This window comes from Lipophrys pholis, assembly GCF_963383615.2.
Source record: "Lipophrys pholis genome assembly, chromosome: 6".
Taxonomy (NCBI): domain Eukaryota; kingdom Metazoa; phylum Chordata; class Actinopteri; order Blenniiformes; family Blenniidae; genus Lipophrys; species Lipophrys pholis.
The window spans coordinates 9853305-9880771 of record NC_137629.1 but is presented as its reverse complement, the minus strand read 5'-3'; the positions used below and the strand labels follow the sequence as shown (position 1 = coordinate 9880771).

The 27467-nt window shown below is 41.7% G+C and overlaps 1 protein-coding gene across 4 annotated transcripts in view; it reads right to left on the bottom strand.

Annotated features, from left to right (window-relative positions):
- uvssa (UV-stimulated scaffold protein A) overlaps positions 1 to 24796 on the bottom strand; it is a 57729-nt gene extending 32933 nt beyond the window's left edge. For 3 of the 4 annotated variants that reach the window (XR_013935437.1, XM_080466116.1, XM_080466117.1), the window contains exons 1-8: positions 24614 to 24796; positions 23799 to 23910; positions 23068 to 23221; positions 22817 to 22993; positions 22523 to 22643; positions 22057 to 22452; positions 21660 to 21769; positions 21258 to 21386 (exon numbers count right to left, since the gene is read on the bottom strand). Coding sequence is in view for 3 of the 4 variants with exons in the window: in XM_080466116.1 (XP_080322242.1) it covers positions 21258 to 21386; positions 21660 to 21769; positions 22057 to 22452; positions 22523 to 22643; positions 22817 to 22993; positions 23068 to 23221; positions 23799 to 23908 (1197 nt within the window). In the remaining variant the exon portion in view is untranslated. The remainder of the gene's footprint in view (positions 1 to 21257; positions 21387 to 21659; positions 21770 to 22056; positions 22453 to 22522; positions 22644 to 22816; positions 22994 to 23067; positions 23222 to 23798; positions 23911 to 24613) is intronic. The other variant, XM_080466118.1, reaches the window with a different exon arrangement.
- Between the last annotated feature and the right edge of the window lie 2671 nt (positions 24797 to 27467).

Below are 27467 nucleotides of genomic sequence, written 5' to 3'. Positions count from 1 at the left end.
ACGCACGCACGCACGCACGCACGCACGCACGCACGCACGCACGCACGCACGCACGCACGCACGCACGCACGCACGCACGCACAGATATAGTCTCTATAGGTGTTGTGCTTGTCTACTTTAATCCCAGCTGGTTTATTCTGCTTTGATCAATGAAGTGAGACTAAGAAGTGATCGCCCAGCTGGAGGAAAATCTTGCCCTAACATCATCCCTTTTCCCCATCTTCCTGCCTCTTTGTCTCTAATTCACCTTAATTTAATCCTGATAGCATCGAGTGCTGTCGGCCGGCATGGCAGAGCTGTAAGTCTCTCAGCAGAATTAGCTTTCCTCCTGAAACATTTTGCTGACGGGCAGCGCAGCTAAAATATGGCCTCCATTCCCGGCGTGTCGTCTCTGCTTCCTGGCTGGGTGAAAGGGGGGTGTGAGGGGGGGCTACTTTGCATTTTAACAGAGCTTTGGTTTATTCTCTGGGGTGAAAATTACACAGTAACACACAGAGGAGATTAAAAAAAAAAGAGGCTCCGTAAACCCAAACTCCAGATTTAGCCGACAAATTAGAAGGGATGGGGAAAGTAAAGTGCAGCCATGTGTCAGTAATAGGAAAAGGGACAAAACAAATATTGTAAGTATAACATTAAAAACAGGAACAGATAGAAATATAAAGAGTTCTTCGGTGCAGCAAGATAAAAAAAAAAGTTGTTTAAGTAATGTAGGGATATGTGTTACTGTAATGGCAGTGTTTACTCACAGATTAAAGAAAGGAGATTTCTAACGGGAAAAGAGCAAGCGGAAGAAAAATAAGCAGTGCTTTAACAACCAAATAAAAAGCGATGTGCTGGAATCGGCTGCTAAAGGCACAGCCATATGTTACCTGGGGAATAAAACTGCTGCGATGGCCGAGGAGGCCATCTAACTAAAATCACGTCATGCTCTCCATTAATCTGCTACTCAACAAATAGTCTAGAACTAACACATTCAATTCACTCGGACACAATGGATATTACAGGTTTTTTCTACCATTAACACAACAGGATACAGCTGGCTTTAATTCACAACACTATCAAAAAGGCCTCGACGATCACGAACATATAAATAGAAACCTTTCCATTCTCAATCATTAAATTTCCCGTGTTATGATGCTCCAGATAAACTAACATTAATCATGAAATAGTAAAATCTCTTAATCTCAACATAGGAGAAGTTGTTTTTGTTCGATTAAAACACAATTTTCTGAGATCTGAAAAGCATTGCTTCCTGTTTTTTTTACATTTCACAAATTATACATGTTTAGCATTAGCTGGTGGCTACATGTTTACTGTTAGCTAGTGGTTAAATGTTAGCATTAACTGATGGCTACATGTTAAGAGTTAGATGGTGACTAAATATGTATTGTTTAGTGTTAGCTGGTGGTTAAATGTTAGCATTAACTGGTGACTACCATAGACATTATATACATTGACGCCTCATCAACTGGGAGAGACACGTCAACAGCGCCGCCATCTTGGACCGGTGGTGGTGGAGGCGGGGGTGAATGCACATCAACGACGGAAAGAGGTACTCCTCAATTTCTAAGTAGAATTATAAGTTGAATTTTGTATCAGTCTTTCCTTAAAGACATAAACACAACACAAGGAAATGTGACTAGTAGTAGTCAGTGTGCATCAATGTGCAATATGCACTTTGTTTTGTGTGTGTTAATGTGCAGTATACACTTTGTTTAGTGTGCATTAATGTGCAGTATACACTGTTTAGTGTGTGTTAATGTGCAGTATACACTTTGTTTTACTGGGCTGTCATTCATGTGAAATTGATTGATAGTGTTTTGTAATTCCTGTGAAATGGGTGCAGTCAATAAATTCTGAATTTTTTCAGCGAGACAGATATCGTAATGTATCGTGGATGAAATTTCCAGCGATATACCTAGCAGAATTGCTGTATTGTGATAATACTGTTATCCTGGGCAAATAGGTTAATGGCTATACTCAGCCATAGTAATAGTTATAATAAAAATATCAATAATAATATAAGAATCCAGTAACTATAATACAATAATAGAAACTATAATAATAAACAGTTCCCGTGGGCTCATCACCCGCAGAAAAGGTTCATAATTGGTGCAATGTGATCTGGATGACAGTGCTCAGACTGCCACCCCCTCGACCCGAAAACGGAGAAGCGGGAGAAAATGGATAGATGGAATAATAAACAGCATTCGCTAATTATAATAAGGCAATATAATATAATAATATAGCAATAATAATGATGGTACAATGAGAATACCAGTAACTATAAAATATAATAATAACATGAGAAATAATAATTATAAGAATACAATAATACAGTAGTAATACTGTCAAATGCAATGTATAGCTGTAGCCCTAAGCAATAATGTCAAAAAAAAGGTTTTCTGGGTTTATTTTGTTCTTTTGTTCTCTCTCTCTCTCTCTCTCTCTCTCTCTCTCTCTCTCTCTCTCTCTCTCTCTCTCTCTCTCTCTCTCTCTCTCTCTCTCTCTCTCTCTCTCTCTCTCTCTCTCTCTCTCTCTCTCTCTCTCTCTCTCTCTCTCTCTCTCTCTCTCTCTCTCTCTCTATTATTAGGGATATCATGTCTGACTCTTGTTATAAACAAACTTGTGAAATGTGAAAATTGCTTGAGAATTGCGTGATTTATGACAACTTTAATAGTGTTAGCTGGTGGTTAAATGTTAGCATTAACTGGTGGCTAGATGTTTAGCATTAGCTGGTGGATACATGTTTAGTGTTAGCTGGTGGCTACATGTTGTGAATTTGGTTAAGTGAATACGGAAAAAATTTTTTTTAATGTGAAGTACAATCTGACATACTGGGTGAGCGCTACTAGTTTTACTACAACAAGCTGAGCCTCAGTGGATCTTAAAAAACTTGCACATTGAGCCCGCCGGCTGTATGTTTGACAGTGTTAACTGGACTGAGGCTCAGTTTGGTCATCTTTATCAGGATGTGTTAAAATGTGAGTAATAAGGTGGACGAGCCCTTTTAGTTGTCTCCATCCTCGGAGTCATGTGAAGTGTATACAGCAGATTGACAGCTGTAAGGACGAACCTGAACATGAGCCGAAACTAAAAGCACTCTGCAGCCTCCACAGGTGTGCGTAAGCCTCCCAATGCACCCCGCAGCCCGCACTCCTCACTCCCCTTCTCCATCTCCTCAAGTAAGACTCTTATCCTTCATAAAAATCATGTGAGGGCACCGCCTCAGACAACTGCTCCCCTGACTTCATTTGTCTCTTGGCAAGTTTGATGGCACTGCATTTAAAAACCCATTCAATCTTATAAACCAAAAATTAAATGTAGTCGACTGTGATGGGCACTCAGTGCATCTGCTATTTATATGCTAATGTACACTCGGCCTGCCAAGGTCTGGCAAATTATTACTGCACAGCCATAAGTCAAAGGAGGAGGAGGGGGGTTAACACGAACATCACACAGGGCAGGAGCAGCAGGGGTGGCAGGTTAAACATCATAGGGCTACATAGGGGTAGGAGAACGAGGAAGAGTTAGAGGAGAGGAGAAGGAGGGGAGGGAAGCGATTGAGGGGAGGAAGAGGAGGAGGGGCGTAAGAGGAACAGGAAGAAGAGGAGAAGGAGGGTAGAATAGTCACAGGAACAGGATTTGGAAGAGGAGGAGAAGGAAGAGGAGCAAGTGGAGAAGAAGGAAGAGGAAGAGAAGGAAGACGATGGAAGGAATGGGAAGGAGGAGGGGGAGCAGCAGCAGTAGGAGGAGCAAGAGGAGGATGCGGAGAGGGAGAGGAGAAGAAAGAGAAGGAACAAGTTAAAGAAAAATGGAGGAGGTGAAAGAGCAGGAAGATCTCTTCATTGTCTGCTCCATTGTCTGCTCTGACAGGTTAATATAGCTTTCCACCTGGCCACACACACCCACAGATGATTTCTTTCTACATTTAAGCTGAAATAGAAATTGTCTTTAATGATGCCATTATCAGAAGACATTTTCTTTAAGCAAGGACGACTTAGAAACAGTTAGCTTAATGAACACATTATACACAAATTATTTTATAACCAGTCACATTCTGAATATTACAGTGTACACACACACACACACACATGAGGAGTCGGGCTGGTGTTATGTACAGCGTGTGGTTACTGTACACTCTCTCACTTATTTCCTTTTCCATTTTAAACACCTAAAATTCTTTGTGTTCTGAACATTAACCAGGGGACAATTTACAAATACTAAATTCAGCTGCTCTTACAAAAGATATAAAGTATGTGGATGGGTCGGTTCACTGGTCAGGATTTATTTAGAATTTCCTTAATACTAATCTCATTAATTCAGGTCTTTCAAATCAATTAATCAACTGCAGTTGCGTATTAGTAATTCATACTAAAGCTATATCATAAGCTGTTTTGGTGGATGAGCCAAGATTTACATATGTTTATGCACAAAACATGATGTGTATTTGTTTTTCTTTCACGTCTAATATTAACAACAGTCGATATTTTACTGCCAAGTCAATGGAGGGTGTAATTGCCTAAGTGAAACAGGTGCCTCAAATTTTCAAATCATCCAGCGGACCAGATATGATTGCTGGTGAACCAGTTTTGGCCGACTGGTCGTCATGTTGCCCACCACTGCTGTAGACCCTCTAGACGCACTACTAAGTCAATGGAAACTACATTTAACGTTTCACTTAATAAGATTTTAATAGTTATGCTGGAGTTCATCTTCAAGTTGACCAATAACTGATAAAGATCGTCCAGATAGCTTCCCGAACATCTCATCTCCATCCATCCATCCATCCATCCATCCATCCATCCATTTTGTCCCGCTTATCCGTTTTCAGGTTGCGGGGGTGGCAGTCTGAGCACTGTCACCCAGATCACATTGCACTGATTAAGAACCTTTCCTGCGGGTGGTGAGCCCACAGTAAGGTGGCGCCCAGACATAAACCCACTACCTTGAGTTTGCGAGTCTCATGCTCTACCAGCTGAGCTAGCCGGGGGCTACATCTCATCTCCTCACACAGTTTTGTTATTTTGAGTATCTTTCAGATAGTCTTTCCCCCAATCAGAATTTTTTAATGTTCTTAATGAAGGCTGTGATATTCTGAAAAGCATTTCTACCATGATGAGCGTCTCACCTCTCTGTCAACCGGCGTTCACATTTCGAGACACAGTAAGCATAACAGTGATATTCTGCTGTAATAATTCTCTCTTCCGTCTAGTCTATGGCTGTGTGCGTCCGTCTGATTGATTCCAACATATTTACAAAATAATTAGGCCTAAAGCTTCTCGCAGAGTCCGACCTGTTCGAGCTTTGATTCTCCACGACATACCACATCTCTATTACCACCTTGCACTTCTATTCATTACCAGCTCCAAGTGATCCCCGGGATCCCTCTCTAATCTATGCCGCCTCCTCCTCCTCCTCCTCCTCCTCCTCCTCCTCCTCCTCTGCTGCCTCACTCTATTACCGCCTCCCTTTGTCTCTGAGGAGCAGTCAGCTTATATGATGTATAAGGTGACATCTTTATTTCACTAACCAAGCCTGGCAGGTCTATTAGGCAGCCCGGAGATTCCCAAACCTTTCTTTGTCAAGCCGCTTATTCTCAGCTGTCTGCTCCACTTCCCCCCGTCCCAGGCTGTCTCAATCTGTGATCAAAACAGTCATTATTATATATATTCTGCTAAAATTACCTACAGCTCTGCTCAGTCACTGCTGCTGAGACCACTCCAAACTATGAGGACACACCAGAGTCTGCAGGAGGAGCTGAGCTGCTTCAATGATCTGCAAGAAGCTGAAAAATCAGTTTTCTAACTGAAATCTTTCATTTTAGCCTTTAACTTCAGATCAAATTGTTCATTGTTTATATGGAAATAGCAAAAATGTGGTTTTCTTTACCTGGAATACACAATTTGTTCTAGAATAACTGTTAAGACAGCCTAATTCACACACATTTAGCTTTAAAATTCACCAGAATTACAGTGAATCTGGTAGAAAAATGAATTTATGGGGACTTTTTATGTTATGACCAATTTAAAATCCTGCAAACACACAAAGGATCATTTTCTATGTTTTCTGAGTCTGGAAATTATGAATTTATCATTGAAATTTCAAAGTGTATCAAGATTTTAATAACTTTCTTTTTGTGTTAATACCTGAAAGAAAATTATATCAGATGGAAGTTTTCCCTTCTTACATTGTAGTTAATCATCTCATGAATATTGTATATTTTTGTGCGCTTTAAACTGAAATTAATTTATTTGTCTTACACTTCCTGAATACCACAGCATCCTAAAACATATTTTCCCAGCCTGAAATGTGGTTGTTGTTTATTTTTGCCAAAATAGTGTTAAAATGTTCATGTGACCTTTACACACACACACACACACACACACACACACACACACACACACACACACACACACACACACACACACACACACACACACACACACACACACACACACACACACACACACACACACACACACACACACACACACACACACACACACACACACACACACACACATCCTGTCAGTCCCAGTGGGTCCATCACTTCCAATTTGCCCTCCCCCTCCTCCTCCCACACTATCAGAGCAGAGCTTAATTTACTACATCATACTGAAACAGTGGCATCTGTCTCTGTTCTGACTCCCTCTCCATCCAGTCCTGTAAGCCACACTTTAATAGCATAAAAATATACACACTGTCAATTTAAATACTCATTTAGACTTGGTATTCTGATTTATTCAGCTGGTGGCCCAAAATCATAAAGATCAACTCCACTGAATCAACTTTAAAGATCCCATATTTTGCAGTTTTTCAACAACTTCACATCAGTGTCAGAGGTCTAACAACATTGTTTTCAAAGTGTATTTCCCCAAATCCAGGCTTGGTTCTGAATTTCAGTCTAAAAGTCCCTCTAGTGACTCTACTGAGAACAGGCTGTGTCTGTGTCTGTCCACGGTTACTCCAGGCCTGTCTCGGGGAGACAAGTTTTTTGGTGTTTCAGATTAAATGGTTTCCCTGTTAACTGGTGACCCTAAAGCATCCATTTTTGCTGCTAATAACAGACGTTAAAAACCCGACAGAAATTCGTAGTTGTCCAGATAAATGTCGTTTAACAACTTTTATAATGAAGTTTCAATGTGCTAACGCTTACTCCAACTAACTGTACGGCTGTTAGTTTTTCATATTACTGTTATTATCATTATTATTATTACTGTTATTCATATTACTATTCGTATATTAAAAATCTTTGTAAGTTGGGAGGGTCAAAGTGAGTATCCACTTCCAGAGGGAGAGGGTATTTCCCTGCATGACATCCTGAAAGGAAAATCTCTGACTCTCCTGTATGAGCACACATTAGCTAAAAATTGGCGCAAGTGAGGGAGATGAGAGACGTTCTTCACTTCTGGGGCTTCATACACAGGGTGTGGGGACAATGATTACTGCTGGAAAACCATTAGAAAGTCAATTTTGCATAATATGGACCTTTAAAAACCTGTTTTCTTTCTTTTTTGATATTTCCAGAAAATGATCAGTGTAATCCACCTGATCTAACCTATTCATGTATTCTGTATAATAGTGAAGTTCCCTTGATGTTCTGATGATTTTCCTTCCATACAGACTAAATATTTTACAGGAACTGCTTTGTTGTCGTGTGTTTCTGCGTGAGACGTTCAGGGTCAGTTTTTGTCTCATTTACAGCAGTAATGCCTGCAGAACAGACACCAGCTGACTGGATGGGAATGAATGTGCTTTAATTAGTAATCCAACCCAACTTGTAGATTGAGAGGGCGTTCACACGAGAACGTCAGTTCACATAAACGCACCGTTTTTGGTCGATCATCCACATGAGGCAGCGTTTTTAAAGCCAGAAAACTGTTTGTTTTTTTAACACGGGTCCCAGTGTGGAGAAATTCTAAAACCCCGGCTCGGCTGTGAGGCGTGGACAGCGAAGACAATCATCTGTGGAAAAACGATGATGATGACATCACCCCCCTCACCCTTCATGGCGGTCCGCGATGTCATCTAATAACCACAACAATCACGGACGACATGCTACAGTCGAGCTGCAGAAGCTACTGACGCTAGCCGGAGGAAGAGCAGGGCCATAGACCTATATAACTCGATGTTATGTAGAAGTCTATGCGCTAGAGTTTACTTGTAAATTTCTATGTGCTCTGTCTTCTTCTGTGTTTTTAGTGTATTTGGTGAGTCAGAGCGCCACTAAAGGCCTGGCATATGTACTACCGAGTTCATAGTGACATGGGGAAGGAATTTGTTTTGAGAACCCCAGGGAGAAAAAAGATTGTTTTGGCTCGTATGGATGTAGCCTGAGAAGCTGTCACAGATGGTAGAGTCTGTGTTTGAGCTCTTTAGTGGTCGTCTACATAGTCAACCCAGGTTTCCTTCCTTCACTCCTTTAAAAAAAATCTAAGAGATGCAGCCATTTGCAGAGGAGCAGTAAACAAAGCAGAAGCCCTATGTAAGTGTATTTCAGAGCGGAAAGACTGAGCGCGCCGCACACTGCTGCTCTACGACTGAGAGGATGAATGTCCACATGAGAAGGAAGGAGGGGGAGAGAGGGATAGTCTTTCTTTGTTTATCTGCAGGGGGAAACAGGCAGCCACATCCATTGTGCTGTGATAAGATGGGTTATCAGCAGTAAACAAGGCCCTGGCCTGTATGAATGGGGCCCTCAGTGACTGAAGACACTCTTAAAAACAAATGTGTTTAAATAAGTCTGCATGTCTGATCCCAAGCTCTGGGCTAACGGTGAGCATTCTGGAAGGATGGAAGAGGGAAAGTGATGAGGATTTATAAAATGATTTCCATTGTTGTTCTGTGGCGAACTCTCCTACAGGAGAGTTTAACTTGGTGCCACTGCAGTGGGCACTGCTTCAAGTCCCACTGATCTCCTGATCTTAGGTAGGGCTTTTCCACCAAAAAGAACCAGGTACTAGTTCAGGGCCGGTGCCAGGGCCAGTTCTTAAATGAGCACCACCAAAGAACCGGTTGTTTTTCCATTGTCAACAAAGCCAAGTGAGAGCTACGTCATTGCGTCACTCCAAAACGTTGTACGTCACCGATTTCATTGATGTAGCGCTGGCAACGCGCATACAGGAAAGAGGAGACGAACTGTATTCATTGGTTATGTCCATCTAGTTTGGCCTGCACCTCAGATGCAGACCAAAGAGCAAGAAAACCTTGCGTCTCCTCATCGCTCTATTGGTGTTTTTTCATATGCGTCTTGCTTCAGTCCGGAGCCCCGGAGTGGCCATAGAGAGAGAGAAAAAAAAAAAGAATAACTAGTGCTGTCAAAATTAACGCGTTAATTCAATTAATTGATTTGAAACGTTTAACTCATTTAAAAAACAAACGGAAACACGCAGTTTTGTTTACTTCCTTTTTTTTTTACTCCCTTACTGGAGTAGCATGTGCATGGGCGCAGCACCGTAACTACAGAGCAGCACAATACCAAGTGGAATAATATTAAGGCAGAGAGTTTTATTTTAAAAAGCGACCTGACAGCTGATTGAGAAAGAGAAAGTAATTAGCTTTATTTTGTGAAGCTGAATTTAACAACCACAGAAGTAATTCTGCAGCAAAACAGCAGGTTGCCATGTTGGCTGACCAGTAGCCACCAAACTGCTAAAGCTGGAGGAAATTTCAACTGCGTGTGTTGAGTTGACATTAATTCCGTGGTTTACCCTGAATAAATATCCATTACAAGCTTCAGTCTTCAGTAGAAAAGCAATGCGATTAATCGCAATTATTTACAGAAAATTGTGCATTTAATTAGTTAATTTTATTAAATCCATCGACAGCACTATTAATGCGTGAATGAGCTTGGGGCTTATTTTTTAACACTTCATTATTACATTGTGAATTTCTGCTCCTTTCACCTTATTTCTGGATGTGTCTGAATCAAATGCTTTAACATCGAGGAGAAATGGAGGTATAGAATGATAGAAAGCAGCTCGAAAGCCATTTCCAATGGCAACCTACGTAAACACACGCTGATCAAAAACAAAAGTTCTCTTTCACATTAAGCGCCATTAAAAGACACATTTTATGGCTCAAAAAATCCAAGCTTTCATTGACATGAGTATGAAGTTTTGTAGTTGCTGATAAGATGAAGTATTGCTTCATTATAAAGAAGTTCTGTGAGGTAGAAAACAGTGGACGTCTCATAACAGAGGGCAACGCAGCCCGCATGCAGACCTCAGCCTGCAGACCTGGAAGTGAAGTTAGTTACAATGATGTTCTTTATTCTTTATTTGAAGGATCCCCATTAGTCTCTGCCAATGCAGACTATTCTTCCTGGGGTCCATTCACAAAAAGAAAAGAAAGAGAAAAAAACTTTACACGATTAAAATAAAACTTTCAACATTAACAATTAGACATCAACAAAGCACATACAGTCAACTCCAACAAAACAAAGACAAGGGCAGCCCAGAGCTAGCCCAGCTGCCCGATTTTGTGCAATCTGAAGTTTGTCGAGATCCTTCTAAGCAGCACTTGCCCACACAGTGGGACGATAGTCCAAATGACATAAAACTAAAGACTGCAGTATGAGTTTTCTGATTTCTAATGACAAAATGGGCATTGCATCTAATCAGTGAGATGTTTGAATCTAGCAAATTCCACCAAATTGTAGAAAATTCAAAGACAACATGCATTTTGAACAACTTTCTTCAGAATAGCAGACACAACACAACACTGAGACCAGAGCTGAGATATTAGTGATGATACCATGACAGCTAGCATGCCAGGGCTCGACATTAAGGACTGTCCAAACGTCCGGGGTGAGTAAAAGCTTTGCTCGGGCAAGTGGTTTTTAGGGATGGGGCCGATCCCATCCGGGATCAGGTTCTGATATCAACGTAACTCATGGATCGAAAATTTCCGATCCAACCTGTGGAGATTTCGGATCTCCACATGGATTTCTGATCCATGAAGCCTCGTCTGTACTTGATTCATTCATCTTCTCTCGCTTATCCGTTTCCAGGTCACGGGGGTGGCAGTCTGAGCACTCTGACCCAGATCACATTGCACCAATTAAGAACCTTCCTGCAAGTGGTGAGCCCACGGGAAGGTGGTGCCCGGCGTGGGACATGAACCCACTACCTTGAGATTGTGAGTATCATGCTCTACCAACTGAGTTAGCCGGAGGTGTCTGTGCTTCACTGATGCTGAAATGACTCCACAAGTGTTTCCCTGCTGCTGCTCTGCTCACTGGCTGCAAAATGTGGACTGGATTTCCTGAAGGGAGGTGGGTCTCAATGAGTCGTGGAGTAATGAGTCAGGAAATCCATTCCACAGTTTGCAGCCATCTTGCAGGCTGGGGAGGTAGCACTGTGGCTATCCAACTTTTTATGACAACATGTCCGCTGTTTGAACAGATTTTACGCTCAAAACACTGCAAAGCAACACAGCAACATGGATGTTTGCAAAGCAGTACAGCGAGGCGGTCGCTCTGTCGCCAGACGTCACCATTTTAAAACTCCAGCTCGCCGAGAAGAACAGCGCTAACTGCGACATCAAAACAATGAAAAGCAGCTCCTCCATGGTAGCAGTTGATTCATACCTCCGTAAAGCTGCATCCTACTCCGCGCTAAACTCCCTGAAAATAGTCCCAATCATTTGTGTTGTTTTACAGCTGGAAACACTGCTGTTTGTGCTGCGTTGCTAAATAATTTCCCCAGGAATTAATAAAGTGATTCTGAGGTTTTAAAGACAGGACTAGTTTATTATGAGATGATGACGTCACGCGCCCCCACATTGTCCAAATGGAACCAAAATTAGTTTGTGCTGCTTCCTTTTCCTTATACTAAACCTCAACTTGTCGTTTGAGAGAATACATGCATACATTAGTACATTTCTTACTTGCCTGTAGAGAAGAGTTTATTACAGCCTTATTTATAGTCAACAATGATAATAATTGTAGCTTAGTCCAATACTAAGCTTTGTTGTTTGTTTAACTCCCAGGAGTGACCTGGATGACGCGCTGTTTCTTCATATGTTGCGTCCAATAACCTTTCTTTAGACGTGTCTTTCTTGCTTTCTGCGTTGCATTTATTTACGAAGCACCATGTGCAAAGAAATCACTGTCCAACAAGTTGTTACCGACCATACATACAGATCCGCCACAGCAGGTCCTTCTTTACTGCATGCCGCTTCAGCGGTCACAAACCATGAGCCCTTCCGGGGTCAAACAACAACATCCTGTCTGTTCGCAAACATCATACTCTTATAGGCTACGTTAAGCAACCCAACAGCGACACCTAGTGACGTGAAAACCACAGTTCATCCCAAACACAAAAAATGGCTCTTACACTCCTGCCCCTAATTGTTAGCTCCACCTGTACCTAACAATTAATGTGCTTCAATACTGGTTTTCGAAATATTTTAGTGACAACAAACTAGATACACATTTTGTCAGTTTGTGTTGAACATTACTGGACTCGGTCAGGCATCAGTTTTGTGTGTTTTTATTGGTGTACTCTAGTCACTGAATAATATCATTTAGTGTATGATACTACAATTTATTTTTTGTCTAAAACTAGTCATTAATTCTCTAGTATACACAAGAATTTAATTCTTCCCTTTAAATCATTAATGCAGTACTTGTATATAATACAGTAACTATTCTAAGGTAATTGAAATGACTGTTAATGTGTAAATAAATTAAATATGTAAATGAACTCTGATAGGCTAAATGTCTAAATGTTTCAGTACCATGTCAGAATCTGCATTGATACTCTCATGGAAAAAAGTGTAAATTGTAAAAATAATTTGTGAAATCCTATTATGTTTGTCTAGTCATTTTTAACTGGAGTCGAATATACCTCAAGTTTATTCAAAAAACAATTACAGAAACATATTACAATGTATTTATTGGTCAAATTCATACATTACCCAAGCTCGTAAATTTCCATTAAACTTCGGGCAAGTAAAAATTTGTCCGGGCAAGTAAAAAGTTGTAAGCACGAACCCGGGCAAGTGCTCAAAATCCTTAATGTCAAACCCTGGTGCTAACATTAGTCTAAGAGCCATGCTGTCAGGGCGATTTTATAAAAACACCCATAATGCAACAGCTATAGGAATTTTCTGGACATTTCACAGTATTTTGCACCAGAAGGTTTCATTAAAAATTTCATGTTGAGACTGTCGTCATTTTCTATAGAAATTGTTAATTTTTGTAAAAATATATCGATTTTAATCACTTATACTCCACACCACAACAAAGACAAACGTTAAAGTTTACATTTAAAGGTTATTATGACACTATTTTACCAGTCCGTCCGACTCAATATTAAACTGTTCCGTTTGTGGCTCCTGAACTAAAGTGAGTTCGACACCCTGCCTTTAATAATATCTCATATCTTCTTCTACCGGTGGCTGACAGTGAACATCAGCAGACTTGATCGCCCCCTGGTGGTGAGGAGTGGGAATACTTCGATTTCATAGAGAAAATTGGACATTCACACAGAACGGCCTTCAATTAGACTGAAACGGGGTGAGTTTGAAGCTGTGAGCCGAGACTGCTAACCACTACACCAACAACCAAAGCTCTCTACCTACCTCCATAAGCTCTCCTCTCTCCGTTATGGGGGACTCTACTGAGAGAGAAACCAATCATGTGGCGTGTCATCGGACCGACAGAAGGCCTTTTAAGGCTAAAAAGGAAAAGTTAATTATGATAAAGGGGCTGTAAGTTGTGTGGTTATCACGGAGCTGGGCCTGCTGGTGCAGCAGACTGGTGCCTGACAGTGATTACCAGGCAGAGCCAGACGCCCGGCACTCTGTCACTGTCACTCTGCACCACTCGCTCATAGTTGGATTCAAACGCTGAGAACTTTCTTTAAAGCCATAAAGCCCTTTGCATTAATTAGCTCTGTCTGGCAGAAGACGGCGGCCTGCTTCTAAGTTCTGCGAAACCGGCTTCACGAGGATCTCTGGAAGTTTTAAACCTCTGAGAGCTCAGCTGTCAGGACATTAGTGCTGCTGGAAGTAGTGAATAGGAACATCCTCCCCCCTGATCCCCCAACCCTACCACAACACCCCCGCCACACACACATGTATTATGCATCAGGACCAGCCTCGTTACGATCTCACCTCTCAGGAGATTTCACTGTTAATATCTCCATCTCAGTGACACAGTTAGGGCTTTTCCACCAAAAAGAACCAGGTGCTAGTCCAGGGCCGGTGCCAATACTTAAATGAGCAATGCCAAAGAACTGGTTGTTTTTCCATTGTCAACGGAGCCAAGTGAGAGCCACATCATTGCGTCACTCCAAAATGTCATACACTACTGATTTCAACAATGTAGCGTGCATACAGGAACAAGGAGACAGACTGTATTCATCGGTTTCGTCCGGGTAGCTCCATCTAGTTTTGCCTGCACCTCGGATGCTGACCAAAGAGCGAGAAAACATTGCGTCATTGTTTTTTCACGTCCGTCTTACTTTAGTACGGAGCCCTGGTGGCAATGGAGAAAAAAAAATTATAATAACGCGTGAATGAGCTTGAGGCATAATTTTCAACATTTTCAACATCAGGCATTACACTGTGAATTTCTGCTCATTTCACTTTATTTCTGGATGTGTTTGAATCAGAAGGCTTCAACATTTGGTAGGAATGGAGGTGTAGCATGATAGCAAGCAGCTCTGAAGTCGTTTCCAATGCTATCTACGTAAACACATGCTGATCAACAACAAAAGTTCTCTTTCATATGAAGCACCATTAAAAGACAGTGTATGGCTAAAAAATCCAAGCTTTCATTTACAGTACTATGTAGTTCGTTTTTTAGTTGCTGATGAACCAAAAGTATTGCATCTCATAGCGGAGCGCAATGCAGCCGCATGCAGATCTCACCCTGCGGTCATAATGACATACAAGACATGGAAGTGAAGTTGGTTGCAATGATATTGGAAGGAAAAGCGTTAAAAAAACAACAATGGAAAACTGCTTCTAAATTATATATTCGACACTCAGCTGACCGCGCAGTCCAGGTTTTGTGACCTGACGTTCTGTGCGCGGCGGCAGCGCATGCACCAGAGCCTACTGGGCGTTTTGTGAGGAGATCCTCTGTCTCCCTGCCTGAAGAAATCACAAATTAAAAGCAAATAAAGATCCAGACAGCTCAGAACTCCTGAAGTGACACATAAACTACTTTAGGAAATGTGGAGAACGCTGGGCAGCAGAAGTGGAGATAGTTTCGGGATCGTTACAAAATGTTATGGAACGCACACGGACGTGAACCCAGAGTGTAGTATGGATGCAATCGTGTGACCTGAATATTCCAATAGTTGGGTCCAGTCCAAGTATTTTGGTCATTTCAGTGTCCGCTCAGCTTGGAATTAGCCAGGGAAACCTGTTCGTTGTCTGCATCAGGCAGGTTGTCTGTTCATTACGATGTGTAAACAGTTAAATGTGTTTGTGCACAGTGACTTGTCCGCGCAGTACAAGGTGTCCACTCTTACCGGGTCCGCTCCTCAGAGGTAAATATAAAATCTGCAAAATAATTAAGAATACTAATAATGGCTGAAAAAGGTGGAATAATTAAAACAACTAAAAATAGATTTTAAAATAAGAGTTTACCCTTAGTTAAAACAGCTAAAAGAAATTTCCACCAAAAGTAAAATATTTAACAGTTAATACAGGTTAAAAAAAAGGTCAAATGATTAAAAATGTTGAAAACAGCAAAGATTGTTAAATTTGTGAAAATATGAAGCTATTATATAACGTGTCATCTTTTTTGAGTTTTTAGCATTTGAAGCAATGCAAAAAAAAAATCAAAAAGCTGATATTTTAAAAAAATGGTTAAAAATCCAAAAATTCCTAAAGAAAGAATGAAAATAGCTAAACGCAACTAAAAGGGTTAAAGCAGCAAGAAAAATTATCTAAATTATCTAATCAGCTAAATGTTAATTAAAAAGAATTAACCTACAACAATATAAACCCCGAAAGCAGCTGAACTGGTTGAAACTGCTATAAACAGATTTAAAAAAAAGGAAAAAAGAATAGAACAGCTAAAATAATTTAAAAAGTTTTAAGTTGTTAATAAAGATTTCAAAGTTCTTAATTTTATTAATTGTAACAGTTTTGGCAAACACAGTAAAAACTCCACACAACAGTTTTAAGCTCTTAGAGACTCTGGATCAGACCTGGACATTTCACGGCCCGCAGGCCGCATGGGGCCCTTTGGTTGACTTTGACTGGCCGCACGAGTTCATAAGAAATTACAAAATAAACGTAGTTTCTTATTTTACCTCATGCGTGGATTAAATGTGCATTGCTATTATTTTGAAGTTGTGTTTTCTTTTACATCGCGCATTGGTACGTAAGGTACGTAAGTGAACATGTTACTCAACTAACGTCGTCAAAAGCAGGTTACACGTGTCAAGACCTCAACCTTCAACCAAGACTTCAACCTCAAAAAGTCGACAAAAAAAAAAAGGTAGATGCTGAATGCAGGGTTTTCAAGAAGACATGGACTGCTAAGTATTTATTTACTGAAGTAAGAGGTAAAGTAGTGTGTTTGGTTTGCGGGGACCAGATTGTTCAAGGATTATAATTTGAGTCGACATTACGAGATGAAACATTCGGAGAAATATCAAACTTAAATGATGCTGAAATGGCGCAGATATCGGAGGATTTGGTAGCTAAGCTACAAAAGCAACAAGGATTTTTTACCAAGCGTCACACATCCAGGGATGCAGCAACCAGAACCAGCTTTGTAATATCCCCCAAAATCATTAAAAACAGTAAGCCATTCTCAGAGGGAGTTTGTAAAAGAGTGCTTGGTGGACTCTGCAGCGCTAATATGTACTGGGGAAAAAAAAGAAGCATTTGAGCAAGTCTCGCTGTCCAGGCGCACCGTGAGAAGAAGGATCGAGGACATTGCAGGAAAATTGGAGCTTCAGTTGCAATGTGAAGTGGTTGTTGAATCGTAACCAAGAAAAAGTGAGTGAAATCAACGCAGATCAGAAAGTGGTATTTTTGCATTGTATTTTACATCAGCATGTGTTGTGCAAGTCAGCGCTTAAAATTGACAATGTGATTAATGTAACTAAAATAGTAAGCTTCATCAGGGCACGAGCATTGAATCACAGGCCGTTTGTTGCAATTGTAGAGGAGCACGAGACTGAACATGGTGACATCAGCTATCACACATGTGTCAGATGGCTCAGCCTGGGCAAAGTGCTAAAAAGAGTCTAGGATCTGAAAGCAGAGATCCGACAGTTTTGTGAGAAGAAAGGCAAAGACATCCCAGAGCTCTCATATGAGAAGTGGATGGCAGATTTTGTATTTGCTGTTGATGTGACTGCACTGATGAATGAACTGAACACCAAACTGCAAGGCAAGGGCTTTTTCGTCCATGAAATGCACAATCTGGTGAAGGCTTTCATGACAAAGTTACAGTTTCTTTCAAGGCAACTGGAGAGCAACAATCTCACTCACATACAAACCCTGAAAGAACGCACACCATCAGATGATCACCTCTGCAGGTACTTATCTAAGTTATGAGCACTGCGTGGTGAGTTTTCGAGGCGATTTGAAGATCTCAGAACAACGGAGAGTGAAATGCACTTGATTTCCTCTCCATATACCTGCAATGTGGATGATGCACCTAGTGATGTCCAGCTGCAACTCATTGACCTGCAGTCTGATGCGATATTGGCAGAGCACTTTAAGTCACAACCACTGCTGGAATTCTACTCTTCTCTTCAGCAAGAGAATTTTCCAAACATGAGGCGACATGCTCAGAAGATGTTTGTTCTCTTTGACTCTACCTGCATTTGTGAACAAACATTCTCAGTGATGAAGTCACAAGTCGAAGTACAGATCCTCTCTCACTGATGATCATCTGTCAGCTGTGCTTCACATCTCCACCTCAGACATTCAACCTGACTTTGATGTGCTTGTTAAAGACCAATAGAGACTAGATTTCTCTCACTGAACAAGAAAAAATAACTGAAAAACACAGACTGAGTGATGGGTGTGCTGGGCTCCAGATTCCAGTGAACTCCTCCAAGCAGTTTCTTCCTCAAAAGGAGAGACACCAGGAACAATGAACAAGCCATAAAACAGCAGGGAGGGAGCAACGACCCCAGGAAGTCTCCAACTTCCCAGGTTGGCGACCAATGGAGATGGTCGAACCCAACCCGAACACCACAGTGGTCCGAAATTCAAGCTTTGTGAAACTCCTTTCCCACCAACTGCTCCCTGCTTCTCAATCCGACTACAGAGAGGGACGCATGTCCCTGCCACCTTGGGACGGAAGAGAGCGCACAAAAGTGGAACCCTTGGACCAAACCCAGTTCAGCCCGCTGGACGAGCAGGACACAGTTTGGACTACTTCTTTTCTTTTCCCTTTTCCCTTTTTTTGGGGATTCTGGATACGCGAGCCAGCGTCTCCCCTCCCCCCACCTTCAACTGCCTTGTTGTCCTACTCCTGCAGCTAACATGCAATGTGTTTCAATGTGCCGCTGATAAGGCCACAGAGGCCCATATGTTTGTGTACGCGCGTTCACGCGCACCAACTCAAGTCTGAGGCTCAGGTTTTCCACCTCCGAAACCAGAGAATCAAGTGAGCTTCCAGAAGCTACTTCAATCTCTGTGTGGTTCAGAACCGAACCGCGACAGAAATCTCTGTCTTTCTCTTCTCTCCCCCCTTTCTCATCTCTCCCCCTTTCACTAACTCGGCCGTGCGCATGTCCCCCGCCGCTCGTGTTATCTGATCAGATAAGTTCACACACACAGCCACATTTAGCAAACAAACTGCTATCTGGTGTTGCATCGATCACCAGAGTTCTAACTGCATGTCCCGTCATCCACTTAGAACTCCGGCGCTCAGAATCGGGACAACGAAACCGCTCGTTTGTCATGGCTCGGTGGCCCGCTTCGCTCCCAGACCGCCCTCACGCATGCGCGGAGCGACGGACGTCTTATTTATCTGGCCGCTAAGCAACCGCAGCCCCAGAAAGAGCGAGTCAAACGCCTCTAGCGGTCGTGTGTGTCATCGCAATCCCTCTTGACGTCGACCTAGTGGACGCATCAAGTCGTTGCGCTCTCCCTTTGCACGTTGCTGCACGCCCTAGTGGTTGTCACGGTCACCACACTGACCTGCCAATGTCTGCCTCCACCTGGTGGACGTTCAAGGTCATCACACCCACTCACATTGAGCCGCCAACGTCTGCCTCCACCTGGTGGACGTTCAAGGTCATAACACCCATTCACCCTCGTCACTCAACATAAATGCGCACACACACACTCTTTGTATATAGTATTTGCTGTTTAGTATATTAGATCTCCGTGTTCGATATTGTTTGCTACTTGAATGTGTTGATTTATGAGATAATTTCAGAATTTTTTATGAATTAATACATTTTGTTAATAAACGCCTGTTGGCTCAATTGAACGATTCTTGGTGATTATTGTGTATTTATTGTTGACAATTCACTGGTTTGTAACAGTCTGTTCTCGGATCTCACACCTTCCATTTTATTTAAGATTGTTATATTTTTACACAGAAATAGTAACTAACTTAAATAAACCTTTTACAAAAGAGACTGATATTTTGGTATTAGCTATTTCCAGTTTATCTGGTGATGCCGCCCCCATTTTTTATATAAATAACACATTTATTCAAATTAATCATTTTTTCATGAATAAATTATTTTTGATAATTTATTAACGTTTAAGTAATTACTCAATTACTTTAGGAGTTGTTAATGAGTAAATGACCGTTTACTTAAATTAATAATTAAAATTTTTCATAAATTACTTCCAGTGAGTTATTACTTTCAGTAATCTATTACTTACAGTAATGTAATGCTAATAACCAACCATAAATCCCAACAGGTGTGAAAATGAATGTGATTAAACTACAAATGTAGGCATCATTATTTTCTAATTTGATGTATCTTACTGAAAGTGGCTGAAAATGGTCACTAATATAATGAATCAAATACTGTACAAATGTTCACATTTCGTTAATCATTGTTATGTGAAATTTTATTGAATAAATGTCATGTTTTTCTAAGACAATCTCTCTTTTTTATTGGTCAATTGTAACATATACTCTTACCAGTCTTGCAAACTTATCAAAACAATGATATTTACTGCTTTATATAAAGAAACAAAATTAATATTATGCAAACTTTAGTTCAGCCTTTTGTTCCGGCCTTCCATCATTTTTTCTTGTTCTCATGTGGCCCCATGTAAAAAATAGTTGCTCACCCCTGCTCTAGATGAATTTCATTTGCTAGAATATTTTTCGGTCATAAAGGTTGCTGAGTGTGCTTTTTGTTGTTAAACTGACATACTGTCACTTTTTTATGTTCTTGGTTCATTTGAACAAAGATTGTGTCACTTTGCCGGAGATGTTTTCTGGGTTTTTTTAAACCAAAAAGAGGCATTGCTGTTCAGCACCCACCCTCCCCCCACAAGCTGCAGTCCTCCTCAACACCACAAGATGGTGCATATGAGAAGTATTAGTGCTCAACTTTCATTCATTCCTATTTTTATTAAAAATTAAAAAAAAGCAAACGTGAGTACATTTTGTGATTAATTTGACATTAAAGGAAATCCTCCCCCCATGGTAACATTTTAGAGATCCTATTCAGATTGTATGTATTCAATTTCAACTGTATATTTGTAATATTTTGGAGCTGCTCGGCTTCCTCTTGTCATGCACGGTGTTCTGCTGCTGTCTGGTGGTCAGGCTTTTCACAACAACACGCACGTCATCTGCTCTGTGTTAAAAGTCTATTTTTGTTGTGCATCTAGAAGATATTTTATGTTGAAACATATGTCCATGCTTCTGAAAAGTTACGTCACGGCCCCTTTGTAGAAAATAACAGATTATATTGGAAAAAGGTTTGTGTTTAGGGATTTATTTTAGCTTGAAATTGTGAAATACGTTGGAAGTTGTTCACATTAGAAAGGTTTAAGGAGAATCAGTTCAACTCAATGAAAACTTTCATTAAGACGAATCGGCTAGAATAAAAAAAAAAAAAAGGGTGAAATGCTGATTTCAAACAGAAATGATTTAAAACTGCTCTTTAATCCAGTACTGCTGCAGGGAGTTTACTTTCTAAGATCTAAAGGCTCGAAGCTTGATTGTTTGAACAATCACAGGTTGGCTCTGCAGGGTTTCTCTGAGGCTTTGAGGGACAGACCCTCTCTGAGTACCTGTTGTCAGTGGTAAATAGCCAGGAGCAGCAATGCATTGTGGGACGTACCACTCTGCGGACTCTGGTCTTGTAGTCGATTTGAAGCTCCTGATGTTTCTGCAGAACAGCCTCCAGAGACGTTTTCAGGTCCAGAGCTCTCCTGAGGAGCTGCTGGTCTGCCCTGGACCGGGTGAACACCTGCTCACACACACACACACACACACACACACACACACACACACACACACACACACACACACACACACACACACACACACACACACACACACACACACACACACACACACACACACACACACACACACACACACACACACACACACACACACACACACACACACACACACACACACACACACACACACACACACACACACACACACACACACACACACACATTTACATACACTGCAGGACAATGGTTCACTCCCCGTGTGACGGAGGACCGACCTGCACCCAGTTCTGCACCGCTGGCAGGTGTTTGGTGCTGATCACACGATGGAGGTCGATCACCGTGGAAACCACCGGCTCATTGTCCTCCGTCTCCTTCAGGTGAAGACCTGCGGGGCGACACGAGAGTCAACTCAGTCTGTTCTACCAGGATTCTGACTGAAACGCTTAATTTCATCTTCATTCGGACAATTTGGTACATAAAATAGCTAAATAACCTCACAGCCTATAAATGTCACTTTCTATTGCTTTTAACTACATCTTTAATGAAAAGCCATTTTTGTTTATAGCTCTATTTTAAACAGGACTGCATGTGATCATTTCCTTATTATGAATATGACAGACAGCCATTTATTTCAAAATTTCTTAATCTGTCAACAAATGTGAGTGAACTGACCAGGACTGAGGTTCAGGTCCAGACTGTAGGAGTGAGAGATGATCCCAGAATTCCTAATGAACAAATCTTTATCAGGTGGCTCCTCCTCCTCCTCCTCCTCCTCCTCCTCCTCCTCCTCCTCCTCCTCCTCCTCCTCCTCTCTCTCCGGACTCCTCTCAGCTCTCCTCAGCTCCTTGCTGCAGCAGGGCTGATTCTGGTCTGGAGGACCTTCTGTGGTCCTGAGAGGAGTTGAAGTTGAGGGGTTACCGTCATTGTCTGGAGGACCTTCTGTGGTCCTGAGAGGAGTTGGAGGGCTGCTGTTGTACGGCTGCATGTCTGTGAGGTTGAAGTCGGGAAGGAGCAGCTTTAGACAGCTGTCCATCTCTGTGAGTGTGTCCTGGATCTCCTGCTGGGACTCTGGGAGACACAAAAATATTAATCTGCAGTGGAAACAGGAGCTCATGTGATGTGGTGAGGTGGTTTTTACCCTCCATGTCCTTGGTGGCCGCTTCCACCCTGTCTCTATAGATCCTCTCCATCTTGCTGCGTCTTTCCTCGTCCCTCCTCCGCTCTGCCACTGTCCGGGCCTCCACATCCTGGAAGTCCACCTGGAGACACACACGCTCCAGGTCGTACAGGAGGAGGAATACCGTGATAGCATTGCCTTGTGTGTGTGTGTGTGTGTGTGTGTGTGTGTGTGTGTGTGTGTGTGTGTGTGTGTGTGTGTGTGTGTGTGTGTGTGTGTGTGTGTGTGTGTGTGTGTGTGTGTTCTTCTCCTCACCTTTTTCACCTGCTTGAGGAAGTGATAACCCAGAGCCAGCTTCTTGTAAGCAGAGCCGTACGCCACCTGCCACGACTGCACAGTCTGGATGGCCAGCACCTTCAGCTTCCTGGACACTTCTTTAGGAGGGGGTAGGGGCTGTTCCAGGTCTGTCTCCACGGTCAGCTCCAGGAACTCCTTCAGGAGGGGCAGAGAGGAGCATAGAGGCAGTGAGCAGCTCCGTAACGTGCGTCACTCAGCTCCACACTCACCTGGAAGTTGTCCACCAGTAGCATCCTGAAGTGGTGCGATCTGGAGAAGAGCTCACTGGCGATCTGGAAGGCGGAGAGGCGGATCTCGGCATGGTCCTGGTTCAGCTGAGACATCACCGAGTGGTACACATGGTCGATACAGTCGTTGGAGACTCTGAGAGAGGAACACAGGATGAGGTGAGAAGAAGGAGGGAACCTGGAGCTGGGTGACTTTAAAAAACAAACTCAGTCTCCTTGTTAATCTTATTGGGTCTTAACTATGAAAATGTTTGAAGTTTTGAAGGGAAATGGATATTCTAATGTCATGTTTCATAGTTTTGATACAAACAGCTAAACCATACGAATCAGTTGTGGCTCAAGTGACCACTAACATGAAAGGTGACACTTGTTAATCTGTGGGAAATAACAGACACCAAGTTGATGTGTTAGAGGCAGAAGATCTGATCCAGTTTAACAAAGAATGGCTGGAAGACTTCTGATAAAAGCTTCTTCTGATGTGGGAGCAACAGGAAATTCCACTGGTGGTTAAAATGTTATGACTGATGGTGCATATATAAACACTCTCAAGGTGAATGAATGTTTTAATTTTGAGTGGTTGAAGAAGAAAAAAGTCATATTTCTGAGATATATTTAGAACTAATCTGAACAGAAATTAGAAACATGGTGAAATGTAACACCACCCCCCCCCCCCCCCCCCCCCCCCCCCCCCCTCTATCTCTCTCTCGTCCTACTTGCACATCTTCTTGAGCTCCTTCATCTTGTCCTGGTCAGGCTGAAGCTGTCCCGATGTGGTCAGCTCCTCCACGACCTCGGAGAGCCGCTCCCTCTGAGACGGATCCATCACTGAACGCAGAAACACATAAGGGCTCACAACATCTCTGGCGGACAAGCAGATTCCCTCCGAACAGATTAACAAGGAACTGCCACAATTTACCAACAACTCCTGCTGCTGAAAGCCATCAAGTTGGAAAAATTGGCACAAAATAATGATGCATGCTTATGAAGTAACCTCTGTTTATGTTTCACTGTACGGCTAGATACAGAAGGGTGTACTCAGATCATTTATTTCAGTTTCCTTGAGTTTATGTGATGTGGTGTGTATCTACAAGTTTTGTTTCAAAGTGTTTGTGTAATCCGTGTTTTTATTGTGCTTCAAAATGTGAGAAAAGGGGATAAAACCACCATGACATCTATGGTACATGAACTGGTCATGAACTGTTTAAATTAGACCAATTCCAGCACATGTGAATGAACATTTCCATGTATTTATGTAAATCTATTAACAAGTTATATCTCGTTTCTTGGCAGCCGCATAACCAATACAACGCAACATAAACTGGAGATTAAAGAGCTGAATGACAACGAAATAGTGTCAAGGGCGTCAAAGTCCATCACGAAAGCATACAGTGTGTGTATTGGTAGTTTTTGTCGATTACACGGCTTGATATTTGGTTTATATATGTGTATATATAATATAAAAGACTTGCGTGAGCAAGCTCAGATTTTGCACCAAAATGCTAACAACATGTAAATATCGTCAACTTACCCGCTCCTCTCTGGTTCTCGCCCTCTAAACCTCTCCGGTATTAACTCCGAGTCTTATTTTAGTCATTATAAATGCCGTTTTGAATGATTTTAGACTGTTTTGTGAAGTGTAGACGCACAAAAAAAAAAAAAAAAGTCCTCTTCAGAGTCCTTCTTCTTCTTCTTCTTCTTGGTTTCCGGTAGTGAAGAGTCAGTTCCGTCGGCACATGCGTCGCGCTGACAGAGCGAAACCCTGTCGGTGCGCGTATCGCTTTAAGATAAAGTCACATGACCGATATAGCCGCTGTATCGAGAGGCTCCTAGTCATAGACATAGACATACTAGACGCCTCACCGACTGGCAGAAACATACGTCAGTGCGTCCGCCATCTTGTGAGGGGCATTTGTCAGGACTTCAGCAACGATACCGCATCACTGTTCTGCTTTTGGATGTACAAACAGACAAAATAAGGACAATCGACTGCGTGGGAAACTGGGTAGGAAAACACAGTTTTTGTTGTTGTCGTTGTGTTTAGCTCATATAAAATTCAATTGGGACATAGATGAGCTGGAGCCGTGGAAAATGCTCTCTATTCCCTGGCTTAAGCTCGCCCTCAAACAACAACAATATCAACGTCTATTCGGTTCATCGAACGGAGGCTATTTTAGTTGCAGTGTGTAGAATCATACATTTCAAGAGAAATCAGTTGCTCAGAACCAGTCAGTGTACTGTTCCATGCCTGTTACAGCAGGAGAACCTCAGCCTGATCCCAGTAGGAAGTACTGTCTGGCTGTGCTCAAACAGCTGTAAGCAACGTGTCACACGTCACTCCTTTTAGACATACTGACATGTACACAAACATTATGATTATATATATTGATTAGGATAGCAGATCAATTGATTGCACGTTGCACAAGCAAAGAATTAATGTGTTAACACAGGACTCTGAACATGTCAATCTTTTTTTTTCACTAGGACCACTCCTATGCACTGCCCACATGTCCTGATGCTTTGATAGCCAGACTCAGTGAAGCCATGGCCGAGGTGGAGAGTCTGAGAAGAGAGAAGAGGAATGCCAAAGATGGGGGGGCAGTTTGAACCGTCAGCCGAACACTCGCTGACTCTGGTCGCTATGTTAACGTTTCCAAATCTGATACAGATACACCACAAAAACGAACATAGAGTGAAAGAAAATTTTAACTCACCAAATCAATGGGAGCCCTGAGCTTGTTTTTCTGCGCTCAAGTGACTGAGACGTAACCGAGAGAATCCGGTCATTTTTCAAAATAAAAGATCGTTTAGACACAGATGATACGTAAAACGGAAGTACTTATTTATTTCTTGTGCGGCCCGGTACCAATTGATCCACGGACCGGTACCGGTCCGCGGCCCGGGGGTTGGGGACCACTGCCCTAATGTACATGTTCATTGTACATAAATGTCACATTGTGTGTAAATAAACGCTTTTGCATATTTTTGTCATCGGCTCCATCATGTTGCTGCTCTAAAAGGAGAATACAGCAGTCCCAATGTCCCATTTGCAAACTTCTTCCATTTTCTTTCAATACTTTCGATAAGTATGCTACATTAAATAAATAAATAAATGAAATAATTTTTAATTTTTAATTTAATAAATTAAAAATGAAAGCAATGATTCTTCACAGTCATGTAAATGTATATTTGCGTGGTTTTCTTCAGAAAACACATCGCGGTCACATAGACTTGTTTAGGCTGACGGGTCAGACTTGCCACTCACAATATGGCGGCCGCAGAGCGGTGGGCGGACACAGGCTGCGCGGCGTCTAGTGTCTATGTCTATGGTCATAGACATAATAAAGAGTAGACGCCTCATGGACTGCAGAGGGACACGTCAACAGCGCCGCCATCTTGGACCGGTGGTGGTGGCGGCAGGGGTGAATGAACATTGACGATGGAAACTCTAAGTAGATTTTTAAGTTGAATTTTAACCTATTTCCAAACTGTTTGATTTTTAGAAAAAACGTTATACATGTAGCTACTTTGTTTAGTGTGTGTTAATGTGCAGTGTACACTTTGTTTGTGTGCATTTATGTGCAGTATACACTTTGTTTAGCGTGTGTTAATGTGCAGTATACGTACACACTTTGTTTAGTGTGTGTTAATGTGCAGTATATGTACACACTTTGTTTAGTGTGTGTTAATGTGCAGTATACGCTTTGTTTGTGTGCATTGATGTGCAGTATACACTTTGTTTATTGTGTGTTAATGTGCAGTGCTTTGTTTTAGTGGGCTGTCATTCATGTGAAATTGATTGACAATGTTTTGTAATTCATGTGAAGTGGGTGCAGTCAATAAATTCTGAATTTCTTCAGCGAGACAGATATCGTAATGTATCTTGGATGAAATTCCAGCGATATACCTAACAGAATCACTCTATTGTGATAATACTGGTATCATGGGCAAATAGGTTACTGGCTATACTCAGCCGTAGTAATGGTTATAATGATAATATCAATAAGAATATCAATAAGAATCCAGTAACTATAATACAATAATGAAAACTATAATAATAATAAACAGGAAAGAGGTACTCCTCAATCTCTAAGTAGAATTATAAGTTGAATTTTGTATCAGTCTTCCCTTAAAGACTTAAACACAACACAAGGAAATGTGACTAGTAGTAGTCAGTCTGCAGTAAACACTTTGTTTAGTGTGTGTTAATGTGCTGTACACACTTTGTTTAGTGTGCATTGAAGTGCAGTATACACTTTGTATCGTGTGCATTTATGTGCAGTATACACTTTGTTTCATGTGTGTTAATGTGCAGTATAAACTTTCTTTCGTGGGCGTTAATGTGAATATACACTTTGTTTCGTGTGTGTTAATGTGCATTATAC